The 24,289-nt window shown below is 40.4% G+C and overlaps 1 protein-coding gene across 1 annotated transcript; it reads right to left on the bottom strand.

The window, feature by feature from the left end:
* Positions 1-725: 725 nt before the first annotated feature.
* LOC311061808 (uncharacterized protein) lies at positions 726-23,740 on the bottom strand (the record flags this gene model as incomplete). The annotated part of the gene is made up of 18 exons (XM_084080505.1): positions 726-1,212; positions 1,659-1,790; positions 2,132-2,302; positions 4,685-4,803; positions 6,607-6,637; positions 7,469-7,760; positions 8,041-8,135; positions 8,480-8,528; positions 10,320-10,414; positions 11,031-11,322; positions 13,631-13,725; positions 14,007-14,052; positions 14,550-14,603; positions 15,845-15,939; positions 17,063-17,245; positions 18,884-19,175; positions 20,087-20,150; positions 23,577-23,740. 18 exons carry the CDS (start codon positions 23,738-23,740, stop codon positions 1,079-1,081), a joined length of 2,403 nt encoding a protein of 800 aa, XP_083936631.1. The 3' UTR covers positions 726-1,078.
* Between the last annotated feature and the right edge of the window lie 549 nt (positions 23,741-24,289).

Raw genomic sequence — 24,289 nt, 5'->3', positions numbered from 1 at the left:
GTATAAGGACCAGAGCATCTTTAAGCACCTTACTGGCCTGTTCATTTAAAAAATAATACACATATCTGTCCTTTTGCATTTTTCCATAGCCTACCAGTTACACATAATATCTAACCACAACTGAAACACACACACATGCACACGCACACTTTATATTCTTTGGCCCTGCATGTTACATCACAGTCAAACACAGCTCATTAAAACATATTCAATTTCACTGAGTAAAATAATAAAAGTGAAATGACACAAACCAGCTCTATTCCATGGATATATTAATGCTATTAAAGCAGCTATAACTGTATTTAACTATAAACTCACCTGAATAATCCTGTCATTTTGAAAGAAAACAACGCAGTTTGTTGGTGTGAAGATAATTAACTTCTCTTCCAAGTCTGTCACAGACGTGGTTTAGTATTTTAAACTCCCTGACAACACTGACAACTGTATTCACTGTACGTCCATGTTGTGTAATGTAACGTTACATTATATGTTTTTTATGTCACAGTTTCAATTACAAATATAAAGGAGTTTGTATATCAAACAGCTGTTTGTCTCTTGCAGGTGTGGGGGAGCCGTTATAGAGCTCATCGGTCATTATCCAGAAATAATGACCGATGACTGACCAATCAGAATCAAGCATTCAACCAAGCCGTGTAATAACTTTGGTTAAAATAAGTGTTAAATATCTCTATATTCTGATAGTACTCATTATTATAGAGTGTTTGTTCAGTAACAGGAGTCTCCATGTCTCTCCAGCTCTTTATTAAACAGAAAAGTATTTGTCTGGTCGGAATACCAATATTATCCAATCAGGATAGAAAACTCAGTCAGGATACAGATTAAACAAGTGAAAGTAGAAGTGAAGACACAAAGAAATGAACAGATAGACAATTGGAACTGGAACACTATAAAACAATATGCTGATAAATGGGTACTCTCTCCTGATTGGCTGAAATTGTGTCACCTACCTGAAAATGTCTTCTCTTTTTATTAAAGAGCTGGAGAGACGGGGAGACCCCTGTTACTGAACAAAAACTCTATAGCGATGACTACTATCAGAATCTAATGCTTTAACCTTTTAACAAGAAAAATTCATTCCTGCCCTAAATGTAATTCCTGGGGACGCCACTGGTCTGATGCTGTCTCCCTCTAATCTCTCAACACAGATTGGGCCAATCCTTCTGTTTATGTAGGCCCAAATGTAAAGGCCACCTGCAACAGAGAGAGGGCACTGTTGTTCAGTCATATAAAGAGGTAATAGTTACTGTGTAGATTACAGAACATGTGGCTTTTACAATCTAGCTTTTAGGAAAATTCTAGCTGAATAGATTTCAACAGGCGGTATTGGGCTTCAATTGGTCCACCGCTCTAGAACGGCTGTCTCAAACAGAGCACAAAAAGTGTCTTTCATAGAATAATACGGTGTCAATTAATTTATTTGGTCCTGACTTTATTAGAAGGAAAACAACCGGGAACCAAAACGCTAAATATATGCGTTCTATCAGAGTAAAGTCAAATGCAAATCTGCAACATAATGTAGATAAACTTTAAGAATACCACAGAGTCTGTTGTTGTTTCATCTGCCCAGGTTCAGATTAGGATATCATTGTGGTTAATGTTTAGAGAGTAGAGTGTCTGTGGGTTCTCTCCGTCCTTACCTGCAGTTAAGGGCATGAACCCAGGAAGCAAAAATAGTATGAGGATGACTTGTTGGTGTCGTGGGGACTCGGACTGACTTGGTTCGGCAATGAAGAAGCTTGTGAAGATCGCGGGTACAAAAAGAGTGCAAGCTGAGAGAGGTGGGAGATGGGAAGATACAAGATTATAATTAATCGTGCAGATATGTGTGTGTGTGTGTGTCTGTCTGTCGGTCTGTCGGTCTGTCGGTCTGTCGGTGTGTGTGTGTGTGTGTGTGTGTGTATGTGTGTGTGTGTGTGTGTGTGTGTGTGTGTGTGTGTGTGTGTGTGTGTGTGTGTGTGTGTGCGCGCGCACGCATGCACAGTAAAACAAATGTATCCCCAGTGTCAATGTAACTCTAATAGTGTGGAAATGGACCTCTAACTCAGAGTCAGGTTCCTTTACATTTGTACAGTCAGAGTTATATTAACATGGATGCTGTGTGAAAACTCACAGGAAACAAGGAACATAGTCCCTGCAGCCAACAGACTTCCTCCCTTGCAGGACCAGGAGTGTTTATAGGACACGATGGCAGCGATGATGCCAGGAAAACATGTCACGGCCGTCAGGGAAAAGACGATTTGGAGATTAAAGGAGAATGATGTTGGAAACCCAAAAGCAAGGACTGTAAAAAGAGAGGTGTAGAACATTTAATACCAATACATTTTAGCATGAATGATTGTATTGATTCTGTCAGTCTAATCTCAAGTAATGCCTCATTATACATTTAAAACATAATTCTAAAACTGATAGTCCCATTCCTTGCTTCCAAGTGGCTGAATCTCATGCTAAACTACTTGATAATATACACCTAGAGACATGACACTTGAGTTTCACACTGCCCTGAACTTTCTCTGAAAAGGGTCTAAAAACTTTTGACAGTTGTTCCCCTGATTCACACCTTATTTTGCGCTCAATGGGCCGGATTCACTAAGCAATTTACGCCCATATTTGATCTTACCGGCATTTACAACAATTCCTACAATAACAACAGTGCCAAACCTCAAAAACAATATGTATGTGCCCAACATTTGTCAACACATATGTAAAAAAGAAAACATGTATTGCTTGTAGCCTATGCATAATATAGACATGCTGCACATTCCACCGCTTTTTATTTATTTTGTAATGTAGGCTATCAGTTGCATTTAGAGCTGAATTATTAGGTCCCTCAGTGTGTTTGCCAGTGTCGGCCGAATCAGCCAAAGTTTCACGTAATGATGAAAATAGACTATCATGACTTAATGTCACTGAGGCGCAGTGTCCGCGCAGTATTCATTTATAATACTGTAGGCTACTGTATATTGATCACATGAACGCCACACAATAGCCTAATAAGTCTTAACATCTCATGAGGAAACAGTGGATAAAAGCTGTGTCCAGAATAGATCGATTCCCCATTCCGACGTACTGTAGGACAGTGATATATTAATCAGTATACATTTATATACTGTATACATTGAAAATAGACGATCTACAAGCCAATCTGCAAGCAAATTGAAAATAGCAGATCTACAAACTCACAACGTGTCGCGATGCAACGCGTTGTGAGCTTGTAGATCTGCTACTTAGAAAAGAAAATCTTGAAATAAAATGTGAATGTTTGGAAGATTTTTGAAACATTGTAACAATAAAAATCTGGTACGGGTTCTGGCACAAAACATTTTCAGATGGGAGTTATAGGGACGACTAGCCTACATATTAATTTGGGGGTCCATGACACGAAAATATTTGAGAACCACCGGTCAAAATAATAAAAAGATTGTGAAGCAAGCCCAAATAAGCAACTAGACTTTAGAAACAAGCCCAATAAACTGCAACCCGCATCTACCAATATTTACAAGCAACTTCTCAGAAAAATAAGCCCAAAGTCGCTTATAATAAGTGGACATGGAAACACTGTTTAGCACGGTGAAGTTGAAGTTGGATATTTCATTTGCTGTTGCCTTTTAAATGAACTTCTCGGGAACGAGCTTGAGATTTTACAGCCGTCCAGATTCATCATGACATATTTGATTTGATTTGGCTGTCATCTGAAAAATTGTACAACGGGATAAACTGTTCTTTCAGTAACATTCGAGTTGCCACAAGTGAAACACTGCACCACTTTACACACATCCATGCACAATGGATGCAAATGATACCATTAACTATAACAATGACGCATCTCCAGGCGGTTTGAGGTGTGAATACCTGCACTGCTTGGGGGGAGAGTGGGTGAGAGCGGTCAATCTAGCCGAAGATTAATGTCCGGGATGGTGTCAATTTCATATTTAGAAAACGTTTCAGATGGAGATCATTTGGATTGAATATTTAGGAAAAGTCATGGAAGGGGAACCTTCTGAGACCTTACTGAGCAAAGCTAATTGACTCAATCTCAAAATTGTCCAGGCTGACCGCTCTGACACGTGTGTTAACTAATGCAAGTCTACTTTATAAAGACAACATGAAATGGCATTTTCACAGTATTTTAATGTAAGTATTGTGATGTAGCGCTGCCATGGCTGAATGGGTAGAGGCTGCCTGTAAAACAAAGGGTCACAGGTTCAATTCCTGGCCCCGGCTAAACTGACTGGCCACGAATGGTGATCGGAAGCTATAGTGGCAGCCTAAGTAGAATACTAGAATCTGTTGTGTAGATGAAGTACAACATTTGGCAAACCTTTGTCTTGAGGAGTTTCTGGAGTTTGAAATCTGCCATTATAAGCAACAAAATAAAGAGATACATTATGATATCCACAATCCCTCAGAACTCTGCTCAACTGTTTCCAATGCTCATTTGTTAATTGCATGGGCCTCTCTCTCTCATGTTCAGTCTTATCTATTGCATTTTGCATATTGTATATTGAAAGAAAAAAAAGGTAATGTGGTATATTACTTTGTTACACATGAAAGTAATATTATTACTTAATGTAATGATAAACATAATGTGTTCCTCACATCACTGCTTATCCTGAGAGGAAATACTTTATAGCATCATGTACTGTAACTGAATGGTGGGTCTTACCTACAACTAACACCGAAAAGCCGAACGTCACGAAGCCTAAGGATAGACCCCATCCCATGAAGCAGCGGAGATAACGGGGAGATAACTGGGGGCACATCTTCCGCCAACAGGAAGAGATACTGGAGATAATGGGTGGATTAACAAGTGAAATGCATGAGGTGCACAGTTTTGAACAAAATAAGCATCATCTGAAAAAGAAAATAGTTTATGACAAGCGTATTGTGGTTCTGCATGACTACTGTGTGGGCAGTCAATGCCATACATTAGTAAAATCCCAAACTGCCAGGGACGTGCACAGATAGACGTCTTCTTGGTGCATGGTGCTAGGGCACCTGCCCTTTGCCCTCTTGACCAGAAGTGCCCCCCCTAGGGGGTCCTCAGAGTTACTACAGGGGGTCCGCCAAATCTTTATGTGATATGATTTTTCTTTTTACCATAACCACTCGAAACCTAGCATCCCTTTTCTGAGGAGAACTCGCAGCGCGATGCGTTGTGGGCTTGTAGATCGGCTATTTTTGGCAAAGAGGTATAGGTGTAGAGGGAAAAAACAGCAGACCAAGTAAACAAAAAATTATAATTTACTTGAGCACCTGCCCCTCAAAATGTCTGTGCACGCCACTGCAAACTGCCACAAGTATTCTTGTGTAGTACATTTGAAACAAATACATAGAGCCAGCATATAAGACAAATTGATCAAATGAATGAAACATCAAGCAGGTATTGAACGAGGCACCAGAAATTACAATTAACAATTTAGGCATTTAGCAGACACTCTTAATTTTTAACAATTTCTTTTTTCTCTTTTTTTTTTTAAACGTAGATTCTTGTTTTTGGCACTCAATGTGTAAACACGAGGTAATACATCAAATGCATAGAAATAGTAATCTAGGATCACATGTAAACCAAGAACCTATCATCAGTCTAAACAGTATAATATATATTAAAAAAAATATCTGCACATTGAAACTATACACACACTATATAGGATGCCAGGTCTACAAATTAACCTGGCATCTGTCTACATAACATGCTATTTAAATTTTGCATAAGCCTGCCAGGTCGCCAAGGTTAGGGCAAGTGCTACGACAAGTGCATACGGGCTAAGGTGGAGTCTTCGGATTACGACCATTTATACTATTCTCACAGAATATCCTTGATTGATATTGTGTTGATGTTGGACTTGGGATATACACAGTTAAAGGGATATTTCACTTTTTCAAAAATCGTCTACTCAGGCTTTTGTGAGCCCCCCAGACAGTTTTTAAGTTGCTTGACACGACCCCCTTCATACAAACCCATTGTAACTTCAAACTCAATTTTAATCATGTTAGATTCATCGAAAACACCCGTCCTTGGTTCTGAAGTTTGAAGTTCCAACAGGTTTCTATAGGAAGGGGTCGTGTCTGCTAAAATGAATATCAAATATCTAAATACTGAATCAAGGAACTTAAAAACTGTCTGGGTGCTCCCAAAAGCCTGAGTAGACGATAAAATGACCCATTTTTTTGTTTAAAGTGAAATATCCCTTTAACTCTACTCTACCACCACTTAGTGTCTAATGTAATCAGGGTTGTGATTAGTTGGTGCAACGTACTGAAGGGTGTGTCATCAGTTACAGAGTCAGTGAGTGGACGTCAGCCGTCGTGTGTAAATATTACATGCAGGAGTCTGGTTAATAAAAACACCTAAGTAACAGCATGTCTTCGTCATAATTAATTGTACATATTGTACAAGACAAGACAGTATGCACACTGTTCAAAAACATATTCAGGTTACACAATATGACGTTTTAGAGACATAAAGAGGTTGGCTGCTGTAATTCATCTTTGATAAGTAACCAATAGAGTAGGAGCAGTAACTCTGGCATATCTGTCCACATCATTACAACAACTGTGCCGTTCCAACACAGGAGTGGACCTTACCTTGTATCTTTTGGTGGGGAAATTACACCTCCTGTAGATACAACACATGAGGAATGGGAAATCATGTGTCATACATATTTTTGATACTTCATACCATTTGGCTAATTGACTTCCAAATTGTGTGTGTGTGTGTGTGTGTGTGTGTGTGTGTGTGTGTGTGTGTGTGTGTGTGTGTGTGTGTGTGTGTGTGTGTGTGTGTGTGTGTGTGTGTGTGTGTGTGTGTGTGTGTGTGTGTGTGTGTGTGTGTGTGTGTGTGTGTGTCTGTGTGTGTGTGTGAAAATACGGACTTGGTTTTGGGGGTAGCAGAAGGGACTTTAGATTTTTGTCGATAACCACATTTGTTGTGGGACGGGCTGGGTCGTTGATTTATATATTGTTTTGTGGGACGGGTTGGGGCGGGTTGGGCTCCGTGGCGGGTTGGGCTCTGTGACGTGGCGGACGGGGCGGGTTAAGAAAAAAAGTTCTACAATAATGATATAATAATAATGGTTTTAAGAATATGATTGTGTTTAGTGACTGCAATGAAAACAATTGGAATGGGATTCAACAGTAAAGGGCCGTCGTTCACACCAAGCACTATAACTATAAAGATAGCAGTTTTAAAAAGCTCTTTCCAACTTGTGGATGGCAGATCCACACCAAAACTATAACAAAGACAATGGTGTACGATATACAACCGTAGTTATAGTGCTTGGTGTGAACGACCCTTAAGTAATGCTATAATATGCAGTATATGGATTATGTAGGTAATTTAAAATTTCCATATATTTTTTATTTTCTTTTGTAAAGCTACAAGGATTCACAAGGGAAGGGAAGTGTGGAAGCGTAGAAATCTTTTTAGTAAAAACCTCTCTTGATCTACCTTCACTTCTCTTGGGTTCTGACACTGCATGTGAAAACTTCTCCACCAGATCCTTCCTGTCGATCTGCTCCAGACCCATCATGATGTACTTCAGACTGTCAGCGCCATAGGTTTGCTTTATCTTCTTACTGGTGTCCAACCTGTCAAGTTTATCCAGCTCTGGATAGGGGATCTGTTTAGGGAGCCGTTCATCCTCAGAAAAAAAATCCTTGAGCTCTTTTAATTCTGTATCTTGCACATGCTTCAGAATATCTTTGATGTTGACTTGTTGTGTAGTTGCCATGGTTGATCCCTGGTACAAACAGAGATCACAGACGGTAAGACTGACTTATCAGCATCATTCTCTTCAGATGTCAAAAGAAGTAAGAAACAGCTGGTGAAGACAACTCAACTTTCATGAAACCGAGTCATGGCTCGGAAGATAAATTCATCCATGATAGTTGATAAATTCCTGCTTAATCCCCAATCTAGGTTTCGGGAAACAGGCCCTGGCCAGGATTTGGTAAAAATAGATTGAATCTGAAGGGGAATACTCCTGGTAAAATAAAGGTGAAAAAGAAAAAGATACTTACATCAGGATCGGCACTCGTCATAAGAGGGTCACTCATGAAAGGTCCTGGGCCGTCTTGTGGGACATGGTGGGGGGTTTGGACTGTAGGTGGGGGGTCTGTAAGGGAGCAAAACAATAAAACATAAAAGCTACTAAACTAGTGTAATATGATCGCCTTTTCGTATAGAGATATAAAATGTAAAAATGCTTTACTGATAATTACATGATTGGATCGTGTGTGTGTGTGTGTGTGTGTGTGTGTGTGTGTGTGTGTGTGTGTGTGTGTCTGTGCGTGCGTGGTGCGCGTGTGCGCACGTGCGTGTGAGTGTGATGGGAGTATATCATAGTAACTCCCATATCATGATGATACATTTGGGAAGGGTGATTTGGAGTTTTCTGGTAAACCTGGGAGGGATTCCCTACATTTGAATACTGCTAATTTCAATTCCATATGTCCTTACCTTTGTGAGCTCCTACCAGCAGCTCCTTCTCCACCCCCAACCCAGGGCCCTGTGGAGAGAGAGTTCTGTTGAGTCCCCATACAATGGTCTTAAGACCCCTACACACTGTACGATATTTGACCCGATTTCACTGTCGGGGATATTTTTTGGTGTTCGCCGACAAAACCACCGATCTCAGTCAAGATCGGGCGCTCCTAGGCGAGGTGTTGATCGTGCAGTGTGTAAGGTACTCCAAGAAGATCCACCCGATAAAGTGCGGTCGGCGAGATGTTCCTGACAACTTTTAGGTTTCAAACATGTTGGATATTCGGGTCTGTCGGCCCCGATCTAGAGCCACGCTACAGCCAATGAGAGCACATTACATAGAACCGCAATATTACAGTCCAGACAGTATTAAGTTAAACATTATAAAACAGATTGAGAGAGTGAGCGAGCCTGCTCAAGGATGGGGCTGTTTATTATTTGGAAGGAATAGGGCTTGCAGACAGAGAGAGAGCCGTGTGTGTGTGTGTGTGTGTGTGTGTGTGTGTGTGTGTGTGTGTGTGTGTGTGTGTGTGTGTGTGTGTGTGTGTGTGTGACGCACGTATGTATCTCTGAACAGTATTGCCAGATTTTGCGAGAGAAATAAGCAACCAGGTCTATGAAAACAAGCCCAACAAAAGCGACTAGGCCGCATGAGCACTTTTTTTTTTTTTTTATCCCACGATTTTTGTAACCCATTTTTTTCACCCGGTGCCAATTTCCTAAGTGATCCTGGGCGCTACACCAGCCCTACACCAGCGCTATGCCAGTCCCCCACAGCCTGGGGAGGCCAGGGCCGAGCTCATGCTTCCTTCAGTGCATGAGAGCCAACTGACCTTCTTCTCACCTGACAGGGGGGAGTTTCCCTGGTAGGACGTAGCGCGTGGAAGGAACACGTTATTCCAACCAGCTCCCTTCCCCTCCATCAGGCGCCCCGGCTGTCATGGGGGAGGCGGTATAGTGACCAGGATTACTACATGTTTTTGTGAGGGTATCAACTACCCTGGGAGACACGGGGAGAACATGCAAACTCCACACAGAGTAGGCATGAGCACTTTAAACCTATATACAAATAAAATAGCCGATCTACAAGCTCAAAACGTGTCGCAGCTATTTTCAAAGAAGTAAAAAACAACTAATTAAGAAACAAGGCCAAATAAGCAACTACACTTTGGAAATAAGCTTTTAAAAAAACGCAACCACCAATATCTTTTACAAGCAACTCGCTTATAATAAGCAGACACGGCAACACTGCTTCTGATCTGAATCGCACCGTGGTTGACTTTTTGAAACGTTTGTTTCAGAGAGGGAGAGAAAGAGGCTCAGGGGTAGAGTTTTAGTAGGGGTGGCCGAGGTAGAGTTTTAGTAGGGGGTTTTAGTAGGGGTGGCAGTGGATCAGGGGTAGAGTGGCCGGGTAGAGTCAACTGGAAACCGTAAGGTTCCCAGTTCGATCCCGGGTTGGGGCGCTCCCCCAGAGTTAGTGTCGAAGTGTCCTTGAGCAAGACGCTGAACCCCTAATTGCTCCCGATGAGCAGGTTGGTGCCTTGCATGGTTTCCTCCGCCATCAGTGTATGAACATGTGTGCTGTGAATGGGTGAATGTAATGCACAATCTATGTAAAGTGCATTGGATAAAAGCGCTATACAAATGCACCATTTTATTTACCATTTTGTTTTATGTTCATTTTACATTTTATTATACATAGATTTTTATATTGCTGTTTTATGTTTATTTTATGTAATGTTTTTATGCTGCTGTCTTGGCCAGGACTCCTTGGTAAAATATGGAATGGGAATACAGGTGAAAAATAAAAACTTACATGAGGGCCGTCACTCGTCATAAGAGGGTCGGTCGTGGAAGGATCTGGGCCGTCTTGTGGGTCATGGTGGGGGGGTTGGACCGTGGGTGGGGGGTCTGTAAAGTGAAGGGAGCAAAACAAAACATAAAAGCTATTAAAAGAAAAGAAAGAAAGAGAAACAAGAGCGAACCATGTATTCAGTACCATTCGGTTTAGCCGCTATAGACAATTCATATTTTTCCTATCCTTTATAGTTGTGTAGGCTACATGAGAGAACATTAAACATAGGCTATTAAGTGTATATTAGCCTATAAAATGACTAAATACAAATACAAATACATGTAAACGAGCATTCATTAAATATGATACCTTCTTGCAGCAGATCAAACATACATCCAGCACCATAGTGTAGCAGGGAATCACACACCGGTTTGTTTATACAAGCAGCCAATGAATGTGTCGCAGGCTATGACGCATATTTTAGTTGACAGAAATGTTGAAACTTTTAGTCTATTCTACAAACTTTTACAATATTGGAGAACGGTAAAATGTATGTGTAATGTTTGGCCTACTACAGCAACGATAAATGACAATTAAAAATAAAATATTATATTTTTGTTTTAAAAATGTCCATATATTTTTTATTTAATTTTGTAAAGCTACAAGGATTCACAAGGGAAGGGAAGTGTGGAAGCGTAGAAAGCTTTTTAGTAAAAACTTCTCTTGATCTACCGTCACTTCTCTTGGGTGCTGACACTGCATGTGAAAATTTCTCCACCAGATCCTTCCTGCCGATCTTCTCCAGACCCTCCATGAAGTACTTCAGACTGTCAGCTCCATAGGTCTTCTGTATCTTCTTACTTGTGTCCAACCTGTCAAGTTTATCCAGCTCTGGAAAGGGGATCTGTTTAGGGAGCCCTTCATACTCAGAAAAAAAATCCTTGAGCTCTTTTAATTCCGCATCTTCCAACTGCTTCAGAATGTCTTTGATGTTGACTTTTTGTGTAGTTGCCATGGTTGATCCCTGGTACAAACAGAGAACACAAAAGGAAACACTGACTTATCAGCATCATTCTCTTGGATGTGAAAAGATGTAAGAAACAGCAGGTGAAGAGCACAACCAAGGTAATACTCTCTCTCTCTCTCTCTCTCTCTCTCTCTCTCTCTCTGCCAGATCAGGTAGGTTAGTGTGGGCCAGCAAAGTTCGGAATTCACCGATCAGGCTGGAATGTGACGGATCGGACGGATCCGTCTTGATCACTTGAGTGAAGAGATAATATGTGCATGATGTTTGGACAATATTTGTTGGAGTAATATAATTATTTTGGGGGCAAAAATCTGCCTTCTGGTGTTGCTATAATAGGGCAATGTTGAAAGGGTGGCATCTGTTCCTCAACGTAGTGCGAATGTGCGTGCAAAGTTTCACAGTGCGTTCGTGATTTGCGGCATTTTGTTCAAAACAGGCCACTCCGGCAAACTTTAGATGTCAATCTTAGCCAATTAGGATGAAATAGTGCACACTGCGTTCATGATTTGAGGAATTTTGTTCAAAACGGACCTATCCTGCAAACTTTGGAAGCCAATGTTAGCCAAGTAGGATTGAATAGAACCTCTGCCCCACATTTTTCAGATGGTTTTATATTGCTCCTACATATTTTGTCCAAAAACACGCAAATCGGTACACAGTATCTCTATAGTCATGTGATCAACACGGATTTGTCCGATTTTCCATATTCCATCCTGATTGGCTAAGATTGTCTTCCAAAGTTTGCAGGATTGGTTCATTTTGAACAAAATGCCTCAAATCAAGAAGGCAGCATGCGAGCATTGGCCTTTTATAGCGCCACCAGCAGGTCTAATTTAGCAAACCACATTTTTGGAACAAAATGAATGCAGTGTCCGATTGCCATGAAAGGAGAAAGAAGAAATTTCACATTGGCCTATTATAGCGCCACCAGGAGGCCATAATAACCTACCTGACCTGGCGGAGACTTGTGGTCCGAGGAGCACTTTTTCTACTTATACATGGATCTTTATATTGCTGTTTTATATTTATGTTTGTTAAACTTTGTTTGCTTCTGGGGCCTGTTTCATGAAAGCGGAATGAAATCATCCTGGATGTAAAGGCAAATCCAGGTTTGACAAGCCTGCTCAGTTTGTTCCACTAACGCCAAGCCAGGCTGAGAAGGAGCGACTTTGTTGAGCCAGGCTGAATGCACGTTCACGTATTCCTTTAAAAGCACAGATTTACTGATCCTGAAGCGCTTACAAGGAAGTAAGCTTATACAAGAAATACTGCTGTAGCCTAATAAAAGAGAGAGAGATTGCTTGCAATAGTGGAGAGACTGAATGTTTAAGTACCCCCAAAATATAGGTTACATTTAACCACTACTCTTAACTTAAAATTCATAATGAAATTATCATATGAATAAATATAATATCATCATATAATAACAATTCTTAATACTGTGTAAGAATAATATTAATATGTTATATAACAATCAGTAACAGCAACATTTAGTAAAGTATTCATTTTTACAAAAAATAGAAAATAAACGGGATGTAGGCCTATTTGATTCACTTTAACCAATTGAACCCCAGCAAACCTATTCGGTGGGAACGCTCACCAAAAATAGCCGATCTACAAGCTTACATGCGTGGCGTTGCGACGCGTTGTGAGCTTGTAGATCGGCTAGATTGGCTGTAGGTGTAGGCCTAAAGTGAAAAAAGAGCTTGACTAATTGAGGGTTTAAGTGGTTCAGATTAAACTATTATGTTTCCTAAATTATTGAATTGCATGATTTGAAAAATAAAAGGACAAACGATCAAGCTTTAAAGATCAAGCCTAGTTTGTATAAATTTGAAAAGATCACTCCAACATGCACAGTAATTAAATTCAAGTGACATCTCCACGACGGTCAATATTATACTTACTGTAAACTATCATGGTCTGGACCAGGCCAATCTGGGAACCCATCGTCAAATAAAAAGGAAAAACATCCTCCTCTGCTGTTTTTCAGAGATTAGGACCAGGCTAACTTCACAGCTAAATTTCCATGGTAACTAATCTAGCATTGCTTTCATGAAACCGAGTCATGGATAAACATATCCATGTTTACTGGCTAAATTAATCTGGCAAGATAACTCAGCTTTCATGAAACCGATTCATGGCTAATCCAACATAAATTCATCCATGACAGTTGATAAATTCCTGCTTAATCCCCAATCTAGGTTTCGGGAAACAGGCCCTGGCCAGGATTTGGTAAAAATAGATTGAATCTGAAGGGGAATACTCCTGGTAAAATAAAGGTGAAAAAGAAAAAGACACTTACATCAGGACTGGCACTCGGCATAAGAGGGTCAGTCATGAAAGGTTCTGGGCCGTCTTGAGGGCCATGGTGGGGGCTTTGGACTGTGGGTAGGGGGTCTGTAAGGGAGCAAAACAATAAAACATAAAAGCTATTACTATTACTAAACTAGTATAATATGATCGCTTTTTGGTATAGAGATGTAAAAATGCTTTACTGATACTTACATGATTGGATCGTGTGTGCGTGTGTGGTGTGCGTGTGCGCACGTGCGTGTGAGTGTGATGGGAGTATATCATAATTACTCCCATATCATGATGATACATTTGGGAAGGGGGATTTGGAGTTTTCTGGTAAACCTGGGAGGGATGCCCTACATTTGAATTCCATATGGCCTTACCTTTGTGAGCTACCAGCAGCTCCTTCTCCAACCCCAACCGAGGGTCCTGTGGAGAGAGAGTTCTGTTGAGTCCCCATACAATGGTCTTAATAAAGACATAAAAACAAAAATAACCTAAACATACAGACAGTTAAAATACAATAGAACAATTTATAGTTAAAATGTTGGCATTCATCAGAAGCTCTTCTTGGGGCGACATACAAAGTGCCAGCTTAGTGCTAGAATCTAAGTATCTAGGGTGAAAGGTAGGCTAACCATCAAAGCTACTGTAGAATATTTGTAAATAACATACTTTCCAAATAACATACTTAGCAGTTGTGGACAAGCAAACAGCATACATACATCTAAATAGAATACAACAGAATACCCCTTCCCACGAGATATCCTCTGAGGAAGCAGATAAAACATCAACTTCATCATTATCATGCACATTGCAGGTGATTGCATTTTCCTTTTGAACCATTCTTTCCTTTTCTATATTCCTTGAGGATATATGGCATTTAAAGGTTTGACCAGTGCAGTTTTCAAGGATTATATTCTGACCTGGGATAGGTCCTGGATGGCCAGCAGAGGGTGTTTCCTATGAAGCTCAGTGGACTGACAGACAGAGCATAGGTCAGACTAAGGACGCATTGTACACTTAAACCTGGTCCACATAACACGTTTTGTGTACGGGTTCATGGAATAACACTGCTGTATCACATGAACAATTTCCGTACATTATTGCTTTGTCTGTTATTCCACAAACCTTTCTTTGGTGAAACTGCTTTTAATGTGTCTCTGTTGTGAATATTATACAATGCTCTTTCCTCTACCTAACTTTCCTTTACCTAACTCCTCGTATGCAGTTTCACATCACTGACATAATGAAAAAGTAATTGGCTTTCTTTACGTTAAATGTGCAACCTGTCCTGGATGGAAGTGCTGAGGTGCAGTGCTTCTTAACCTTATTTCCTCTCCCCTTGTCACCCTAACGTTTCTTGGTAAAACGCTAGCCTAGAACTGTTTGCGATGTTTGCAGAAATGACAGTTATCTACAAGATTCATCTACCAGCCTTCATGTAAATCGGGGAGGCTATAGCGCCCCGTGCGGGAGGCCATTTGCACCCGTGGTGAAACCCTGACGACGTTGCTCAATTTGGGTCTCTGGAAAGCCACAGCACATCCTCCCATCAGCACATCTGTCTGACAATCCAGGATGTGGCAAAGGGGCCCAGCCGATGTCTTCGATTATCTCATCTGATGAACTTTTGCACTTCACTCACTTACACATACAGGCATAATTTATTTGTGTAATAGCTACGCCCATACGAGACCGCCTCAGTGGGCTGTCCAACACTAAATTCTGTCAATGTATATATGTGACTGCTTGTCTTTCAATAAATGAGAACATGTTAACTTGGACGCTTTTTTGAGACTTAATGTGTTCCCGATGCATCGCTCTTCTTCTATGCTGCTATAACTGAAACATCACCTTGTGTTTTCCTATGAACTTCTCTCATCCACATCATCTGACCAGACTTTGAATGACCTAGAGAATAAAATCATTACAGTCTCCAATCCTCATCTTGATGTGAGTTACATAAAACCATACTCTCTTATCAGCATGCAGGGTTTTAAAAAGATAATCATGGACTATTTTGTCACTGTACTGCTACTGAACACTGCTACATCATCATGTACCTTTCTTGTTTATTGTTAATTTTACATTTTGTTATACATGGATTTTTATATTGCTGTTTTATGTTTATTTTATGTAATGTTTTTATGCTGCTGTCTTGGCCAGGACTCCTTGGTAAAATATGGAATGGGAATACAGGTGAAAAATAAAAACTTACATGAGGGCTGTCACTCATCATAAGAGGGTCGGTCGTGGAAGGATCTGGGCTGTCTTGTGGGCCATGGTGGGGGGGTTGGACAGTGGGTGGGGGGTCTGTAAAGTGAAGGGAGCAAAACAAAACAAAAGCTATTAAAGTTGCACTATGTAACTTTCCTCTTCTACCCCGGATTTTAACCTGGTTTCCTGAGGGAGTGCTGACATTTTTACAATTGAGCTAATAGAGCCTGCCTGCTTGCTCAGGGGATACATTCAATCTAGACCAAATTACCGTATTAACATACTCTACCATACAGATTGGAGAAAATGAGTGTACAGAATATGATCACCATCTAATATAGACATGATGAGTGTGTGTGTGTGTGTGTGTGTGTGTGTGTGTGTGTGTGTGTGTGTGTGTGTGTGTGTGTGTGTGTGTGTGTGTGTGTGTTAAATTCGGTTAAATTCGGTCAGGAAAACTTTTATATAATTTAAAGTACTGAAAATATTTGTCTTTAAAAGTAAATCATCTTATATCAAATTGCTGTATTGTTTGCAAAATGCATTTACATAACAATGTAACTCTAATGAATGCTATGACTAGCTTGCAGAACCACCATTAATTCACTACTAAGCAAAGGCCTCGAACAAAGAACTTAAAAAAAATGTTTTTTTTATGTAGCCAGGTGGAAACAATGACCACAATGGAAGCAAGCCCTCAGGCTTTTGTGTTATCCTTTCAGCATTATTGTATAATTGTACCTCTGTACTTTTTGCAAACTTACTAAAGTATTCAATCAATGAATCAATCAAAATGTTCCACCAAAAAAACACTAGATGGCAGTGCACCCTTTTGGGTATTCCCAGAGTCAGGAGTGCCTCAGTAGAAACAGCATTAGCTTATCTTACTGTCACTGCCTATTATGTTGAGGAGTCGTTATGATTCTCAAAAAAAAAGTGATTGTGTTCACATGTGTTCAGCACTTGGAGTAAGGAGCGGAGTGTCTCCTTTCGTCCTGCATGTCAGGAGGTTGTGCTGAAGGAAGTTGATGACATGTGCATCAAAGTGAGCAAAAATATCATGTTGAGAGTACATATATACAGTATGTTGAGTCATTTCATATTAATGTACCACATGTTTACTGTTCTTAAGACAATTACTTACGCTTCAAATCTTGGAGTAGAAACTGCTCATTTTCCTCAAGACCTTTGTAGAATATTTCTTTGGCTTTTGTCCCACTGGCATGCAGGAGCTCATAGATTTCCCTCATCTTCTCCATAGAGGTGGGCTTAGACCTCACATTACTGAAGCCCTCATGGGTGATGACACCCTCAGCAAGGAGCAGATCCAGGATGGAGTCGACCATCTTCACTCTCTTAATCAGGTCAACCCGGTGTTGGTCAACAAAGTGACTTGCTGAAGCTAAGGGGAATGACAGTTGAGTTGCGGGTGAGACTATGGGCGAAACATTAAAATTAGAAAAAGATAAAAGACGCGCATAGCTGGACCTATAGGCTGGGTGCTGGATCAAAAGTTCAACATGCAGTCAAAATAAATGAAATCCGAACACCAGTATAATATTCGAACGGTTTGTTACAGATATTCTTGTTCTTGTATGTATATGAAAACATTTGAGGTGGGAAATGGGCAATGAGCTGGTCTTTAAACAAATAAATAGAATCTTAGATCTGTTCCACTATGCTGTAGGACATAATGTACATACTGTTTGAACACAGAATGTGAAGCACGTCCTAATGCATATCTAACTAATATTAAGAAACACCAACTCAAAATCAGCAATGAAAACTATTTGTATGGGATTCAATCACGGCCACATTATGGGCCGAAGGGCCTTCAACATTTTCCAAGGCCCCCTCACACCTCACACCTTGGGCCTGTTCAGTCATGTATACCGTGCACTGTTCAGTGTTGTGGAAGTGACGCCACCCATTTCACTCGATTTCCCTAACCCTAACCCTAACCCTAACCTAGGGTTAGGTTAGGGTTATGTTATTTAATTCATATTTTTGCCTGATTTTACTGATTTATTATTAAAAAAAAGACTAAATAATGCTGCGCACATATATTATATATAATTTGCACAATTCCCAGAATTTCCCAGCATAACATTTGGGAAGGCTTAGCCTACCCTAGCCTTCGTTACCCGCCGCCTATGTGCCTGTCCATAGATTTCCAGTATATATTAAAGATAATATTAAAAATATATATAAATAACATATCGCTTAGTCAAGGGGTCAGCAACCTTAAATATCAAAAGAGCCATTTTGGACCCCAAAAACAAAATCTGTCTGGAGCTTCAAACATATTTGAGCCTTATAATGAAGGCAACACGGGCTATTAAGTGTATATTAGCCTATAAAATGACTAAATACAAATACATGTAAACAAGCATTCATTAAATATGATAACTTCTTGCAACAGATCAAACATACTGCTGTATGTCCAGCAGCATTGGCAGTGAAAGGAAACAACTCTCTTTCTTTGCATTTGGAATCCATAGTGTAGCAGGGAATCACACACTGGTTTGTTTACACAAAGACGCCAATTAATGTGTCAACTAAATGTTTTAGTTGACAGAAAAGTTTAAACTTTTTATTTATCCTACAAACTTTTACAATATTGGAGAACGTAAAAATGTATGTGTCATGTTTGGCCTACTACAGCAACGATACATGAAAATGAAAAATTAATATATCTTTTTTTTAAATAAAAAATCTTTTTTGGAAAGCTACCGGGATTCACTAGGGAAGGGGAGTGTGGAAGTGTAGAAAGCTTTTTTTTTGTAAAAACTAGAATGGTGCAATTTTGGGAAATTGCAAGTGAGGTTATATGGGTCAGAAAAGTGGGACAGCAATACTTAACGTATAATAATAATAATAATAATGCTTTCATATCAGCAAAATCAGTCAATATCCTAAAGTGACCATGAATTGTTGCTACAACACCACACACACACACACACACACACACACACACACACACACACACACACACACACACACACACACACAAACCCATGTTTAACTTCTCTTGATCTACCTTCACTTCTCTTGGGTGCTGACACTGCATGTGAAAACTTCTCCACCAGGTCCTTCCTGTCGATCTGCTCCAGACCCTCCATGAAGTACTTCAGACTGTCAGCTCCATAGGTCTTCTGTATCTTCTTACTTGTGTCCAACCTGTCAAGTTTATCCAGCTCTGGAAAGGGGATCTGTTTAGGGAGCTCTTCATCCTCAGAAAAAAAATCCTTGAGCTCTTTTAATTCTGCATCTTCCAACTGCTTCAGAATGTCTTTGATGTTGACTTTTTGTGTAGTTGCCATGGTTGATCCCTGGTACAAACAGAGAAAACAGAAGGAAATACTGACTTATCAGCATCATTCTCTTCGGTCGGATGTGAAAAGATGTAAGAAACAGCAGGTGCAGACCACAACCAAGGTAATTCTCTCTCTCTCTCTCTCTCTCTCTCTCTCTCTCTCTCTCTCTCTCTCTCTCTCTCTCTCTCTCTCTCTCTCTCTCTCTCTCTCTCTCTCTCTCTCTCTCTCTCTCACACATTGTCCACATGAGAGAGAGTGATACACAGCATTAAGAAAAATGTAATGAAAACAATGTAATATGACACAAAACAGTCAGCCGTCCATTAGTTCACAGTTGTATTGAAACGTGCGTGTGAACCACAGTGATAACTACAAAGATATATGACCCGATCCCATAAAATATTACCGGCCAATTGAAAAGCTCTATGAGGAGACTGCCCTCAACTCCAAATGTTCAGAAATTATCTCATATCAGGGCATTTTTTCCTTGGAGTGCATTACCTGGCGGTTAGCTGTATCATTCATGGGATGTTCTTTATATATTATTTTACTTCAATATTGCCCAGTGGAAACTAACTGTTGGAATTGTCAGTGCTCTGGGAGACTGACTGCTGAATTGTACGAGGTGTTGGGGGCGTGTGCACCCCATGTGCACACATGGGGTGTTCACTGCCTGCCTCCTGTGAATCATTACAAAAATGTTCTGCCTACCGGGTTGCCAGATCATGTGCGCATATCCCCCCACGGATGCGTCGACCGGGTATGGACTAGTATCTTTAATTTGGAGAATACATGTCAAATAGCTCTGTTCCTAAGCATAGCCTATACTAGAGGATGTAGAGTTTTCAATACAACATGACATCTGGATAACGCAAGAGGCAAGTAGAAAGAAATATTGGTTTTGGAATTTGGCTATTGAGTCGAACCTGATCGATTGCTCCATCCTCACATGTAATCCTCGCCTCCCCTCCTCCTCGCTTTGACGCTGGGCTAAGGCGCGAGTGGAGGACGCAAGGATGGAAATTAGGTTTCATTTGACCATACATTCTAGCTCTTTTTTTGTCATTCACTTTCCACCGTAGTCAGGGGATATTAAAAAAAGGTCTTCACCAATGTGTTTGTAAAGGTGTTTAGTAAGACATCTCACAAAGACTGAAATTCAGCTGCTGAAAGTTGGGGTACCCTTAACCTTATGCGGGAAACAGTTACAAAATGTAATTCGGCTTTAAGTAGCATGACTGCTGAGACATTTGAGATTGTGTAAATTGAAATAAACAAATAAAGCTACCGTTTAATTACATGCATGCAGCAATATGTCTTTTTACACAAATGGTTTGCGATGACCTGGAAAAGTGTCTATGGACGTTTTTAGCCCAGGCAGTGTTTTCTTTGTGCAAACAAATGTTTGCAATGGATTCAGAATCATGAAAAACCCCTAGTTTGACCCCTCACATGCTACTTACAGCAGGATTACATTTTGTAATTTTTTCCCGCATAAGGTTAAGGGTACCCCAACTTTCAGCAGCTGTCACAGATTACCCTAGGGAAACTGAATGTCAGTCTTTGTGAGATGTGTTACTGGACACCTTTACAAACACATTGGTGAAGACATTTCTTGGTAAGGGCGCACTCCCAAGGCATTTTTTTTTTACCTCTGGGGCGGAATCTGCCAATGCTTTGTCAATGCAAAAGCGTGCATTCATGGTCTTGCGCATTTTTTCCAAGAATCCATGCATTTGCATTGACAAAGCATTGGCAGATTCCGCCCCAGAGGTAAAATAAAAGTGTGGTGGGACTGTGCCCTATGGAATTTACTCACAGATTGGACATTTTTCTGATAATATTCCCTGACTACTGATACAAACTGAAAAAATGAATGTCATGTCCCTCTTTTTATGTTTTACTTTACTTTTTTGGTAAATTCAGTTGAAGTTCCACAGTGTAACTGTGTATAGCTCTTTGCCATCTTGACTCTCACATGAGAGAGAGAGAGAGTTGTGAGTGTGTGTTTGAGAGAGAGAGAGAGAGAGAGAGAGAGAGAGTTGTGAGTGTGTGTTTGAGAGAGAGAGAGAGAGCGAGGGGGGACATAGAGAGAGAGAGAGAGGGTCACGTGTGGGAGGGTATGCTGTATGTATGTGTGCAAACACACCATGTTAATTTTGTATTCTTGAAGTGTGCTGTAAACACTGTGACAATTTAATTTATCTATGCAAACTGAGCCAGGGGTAGGGCTCGATAAGCATTATGCTTCTCCCTGTCCCCTTATTTTTCGGCATCTTGGACACCTTTTTATGTCAAATGGACTGGACAACATGTGCCTTGGACTTTTTGAGATTGTGCCTTGTTTTAAATGCACTGATGTACATTACACAGACATGTATTTTGTTGTCCAAAAGTGTTGAAAATAAAATGAACTGAAGTTAGGTTATTGGATCAGAAGTTTGGTTTTTGTCGTTGTTTTTCCACTGCACATACTAGCATGTGAAAACACCTTTGCAAACACCTTTGCAGTAGAACAGGAAAGCATGAGAGAGGATGTTGTTACAGTCACAGAGAATGCCGCAGACACACACACACACACACACACACACACACACACACACACACACACACACACACACACACACACACACACACACACACACACACACACACACACACACACACACACACACACACAGTCTCGGTCGGCTATTTTCACAATGTTTGCCCCTTTCTTACGTAACATTTGACAATTTGGTGTTAAAAAGGTCTTAAAAGTCATTGAATTGTCACTTTAGAAATGTACATATATCCTGTATGTTGGTGTGCTTTCTGTTGATGCACATTAATCATCTGGGGACCCCACACATACAGTGATCTCCAACATGCCTCAGCAAATACTGAGTCATTCACATCCCTAATGTTTATATTTCAGGATTGTGAGACCCTCATTACAACATGTATGATGAGAGTCATCCATATTGTAATAACATATTAATAGCTGTAATTCAGTAATTCAGTAATGGGTGCAAAGCAGCATGCAGATGTTGATCAACTCGCTCAACCAGAGACACAGTGAATAAAAGATTGCCTTCCCTGCATGGCTATTTTACTACTCAGACACCCAAGCACTATTCATGTTCAGTACACCGATTATAAAAGTACTGTGATTGAAGAAAAATAATCACTTTGTTAAAGATTTTGAAAATTGTATAATTTAGGTTTTCTTGCATTTAAATGAGACAAGCAGTTCATGATGGGCCATGACCCAACTGTATCCTACCAAACTGCTAAAAATGTATTTAAAACATAATTTAAAAAAAATATTTAATTTGTTATTTCATTACCTTAGAAGAAGTTGTAGGTTGTAGAGTGAAATGATGACAGCAGCTTAATAGAGACTTTCTTTTTGTCTGTCTGACAGGATGTTAATCAGAAATCCCCCTATGTAGTTTACAGGAAGTGTTGCCATTACAAAGAAGGCATGGGGTGCTGCTAATATTAGGCTGGCATATCATTTATGCCCACTAGTAGGCTACCTTGCACCTTACTGTATATTAAGCTCTTGGTGATACAGTATGTGGTGTATAAGACTGTGACTATGTTGTGTTGTTGATGTAAAACTGTGACTATGTTGGGTTGTTGATATAGAACTGTGATGGGGATAAAGATGACCGCCTCTTCGTGAAAAATCAGGATCTTGTGAAACTAAATTAGAAACATAATCATCAAGCTGGCAGGCCAAATTACAAGCCCAAGGCCAAGACCAAGGCATAAAACGTCCCCTTCAGGACGGGCGACTGTTGAAACCCAAGGCCTGTCAGTGCTCCAACTCAATGTTGAGGCCGGGCCTCAACTGTCAACACACAGACTGGGGTTTACAACCACACAACACCAGATGGTATGATGCTGAGCCACAGGTCCTCCAACCCTGATGCACTACTGCTGTTCCACCTCAAAAAGCCTCCAAGTTCGTGAAGGGTTCACAGACTGGGCAAAAAGGGGTTAAAAAAACTCACCCCACAACATCATTTCGAGCATGTCTGACATCGTCAAACTAGTGAATCCTGAGGCAAGGCTCTTACAGGCACAAACTTGTGGATGAACGATCAATGCCCCACAGAGATTAACACGGAAATGTACTCACATCTTTAAAAAATCATAAAGTTTCCTTATTTGTGGAAGTAAGGAAACTTCATAATCAGTGAAACGTAGTCATGCATATTCTACACTTTCAAGTAAAGGTTTACATACAGTATACAACAAGGTTTACATAATATGTAGCTCACACAAAACAGTTTGGTAAACAAAATATGCCGGCGGATCTGTGACCACAAAGCAGGTGCCATTTGACCTGTTCCCGGCTACATACTGTATAGATCACGTGACAACAGGTAACTGTTCAAGTCAAGTGCTGCATGGACCGGTACTTACTGCCTCTGTATCAGTTGCGTGTGCAGCATGGGGGACACCTCTCCATCACGCCTCGCTCCAGGCCCCTCTCGGATGTGTGTAGACTGTACCTCACCCGGCGAGGTATCACCTCTCCTCTGTCTCTGTCTGTGTCCATATTTGAATGAGTCCGCTCCTCCATTCATTCGGGGAGTCCTCCGCCCTGCCCCGCTCGCACTGGCTGCTAATGACGTGCTCCGTGGCCGGATTGGCAGAGGGATCCACGCTTGCAAGGAGCACAACACCTAATAAATTAAAACAAATGATACTCAAAACATGCAATGAAATAACACATAACACTCAATTTGTCCAAAGAATATATAGGAATGAAAAATGCAACTGTATAAAATACTACACAACACTCATAATTAAACATAAACATAAACAGGGAGGATAGATTGGCCTTTTTATCAATTGAAATGATGATTTGGATTACTTCATGGATGCGCAAGGCTCGTATGGTGAGTAGCCTATCCCACAGTAGGCAACTCGAACAGAAATGACAGGCTCCCAATTTTGTCTGAATCATTCTAGCTATTTAATATATTGTATTGATTATTAGTTGTTTTAATTAACATTAAATATGAAAGATGTGATACACCAAAATAGTCTAAATACAGATAACCTTGTGCCCATGCCCTAAGCACTCTGAAGTAGTTATCTTTATAATTCTCAAATGCCTCTCAAATGATTTA

This window comes from Gymnoscopelus microlampas, assembly GCF_963454915.1.
Source record: "Gymnoscopelus microlampas genome assembly, chromosome: 15".
Classification (NCBI taxonomy): domain Eukaryota; kingdom Metazoa; phylum Chordata; class Actinopteri; order Myctophiformes; family Myctophidae; genus Gymnoscopelus; species Gymnoscopelus microlampas.
This window is presented reverse-complemented; position numbering and strand designations above follow the sequence as displayed.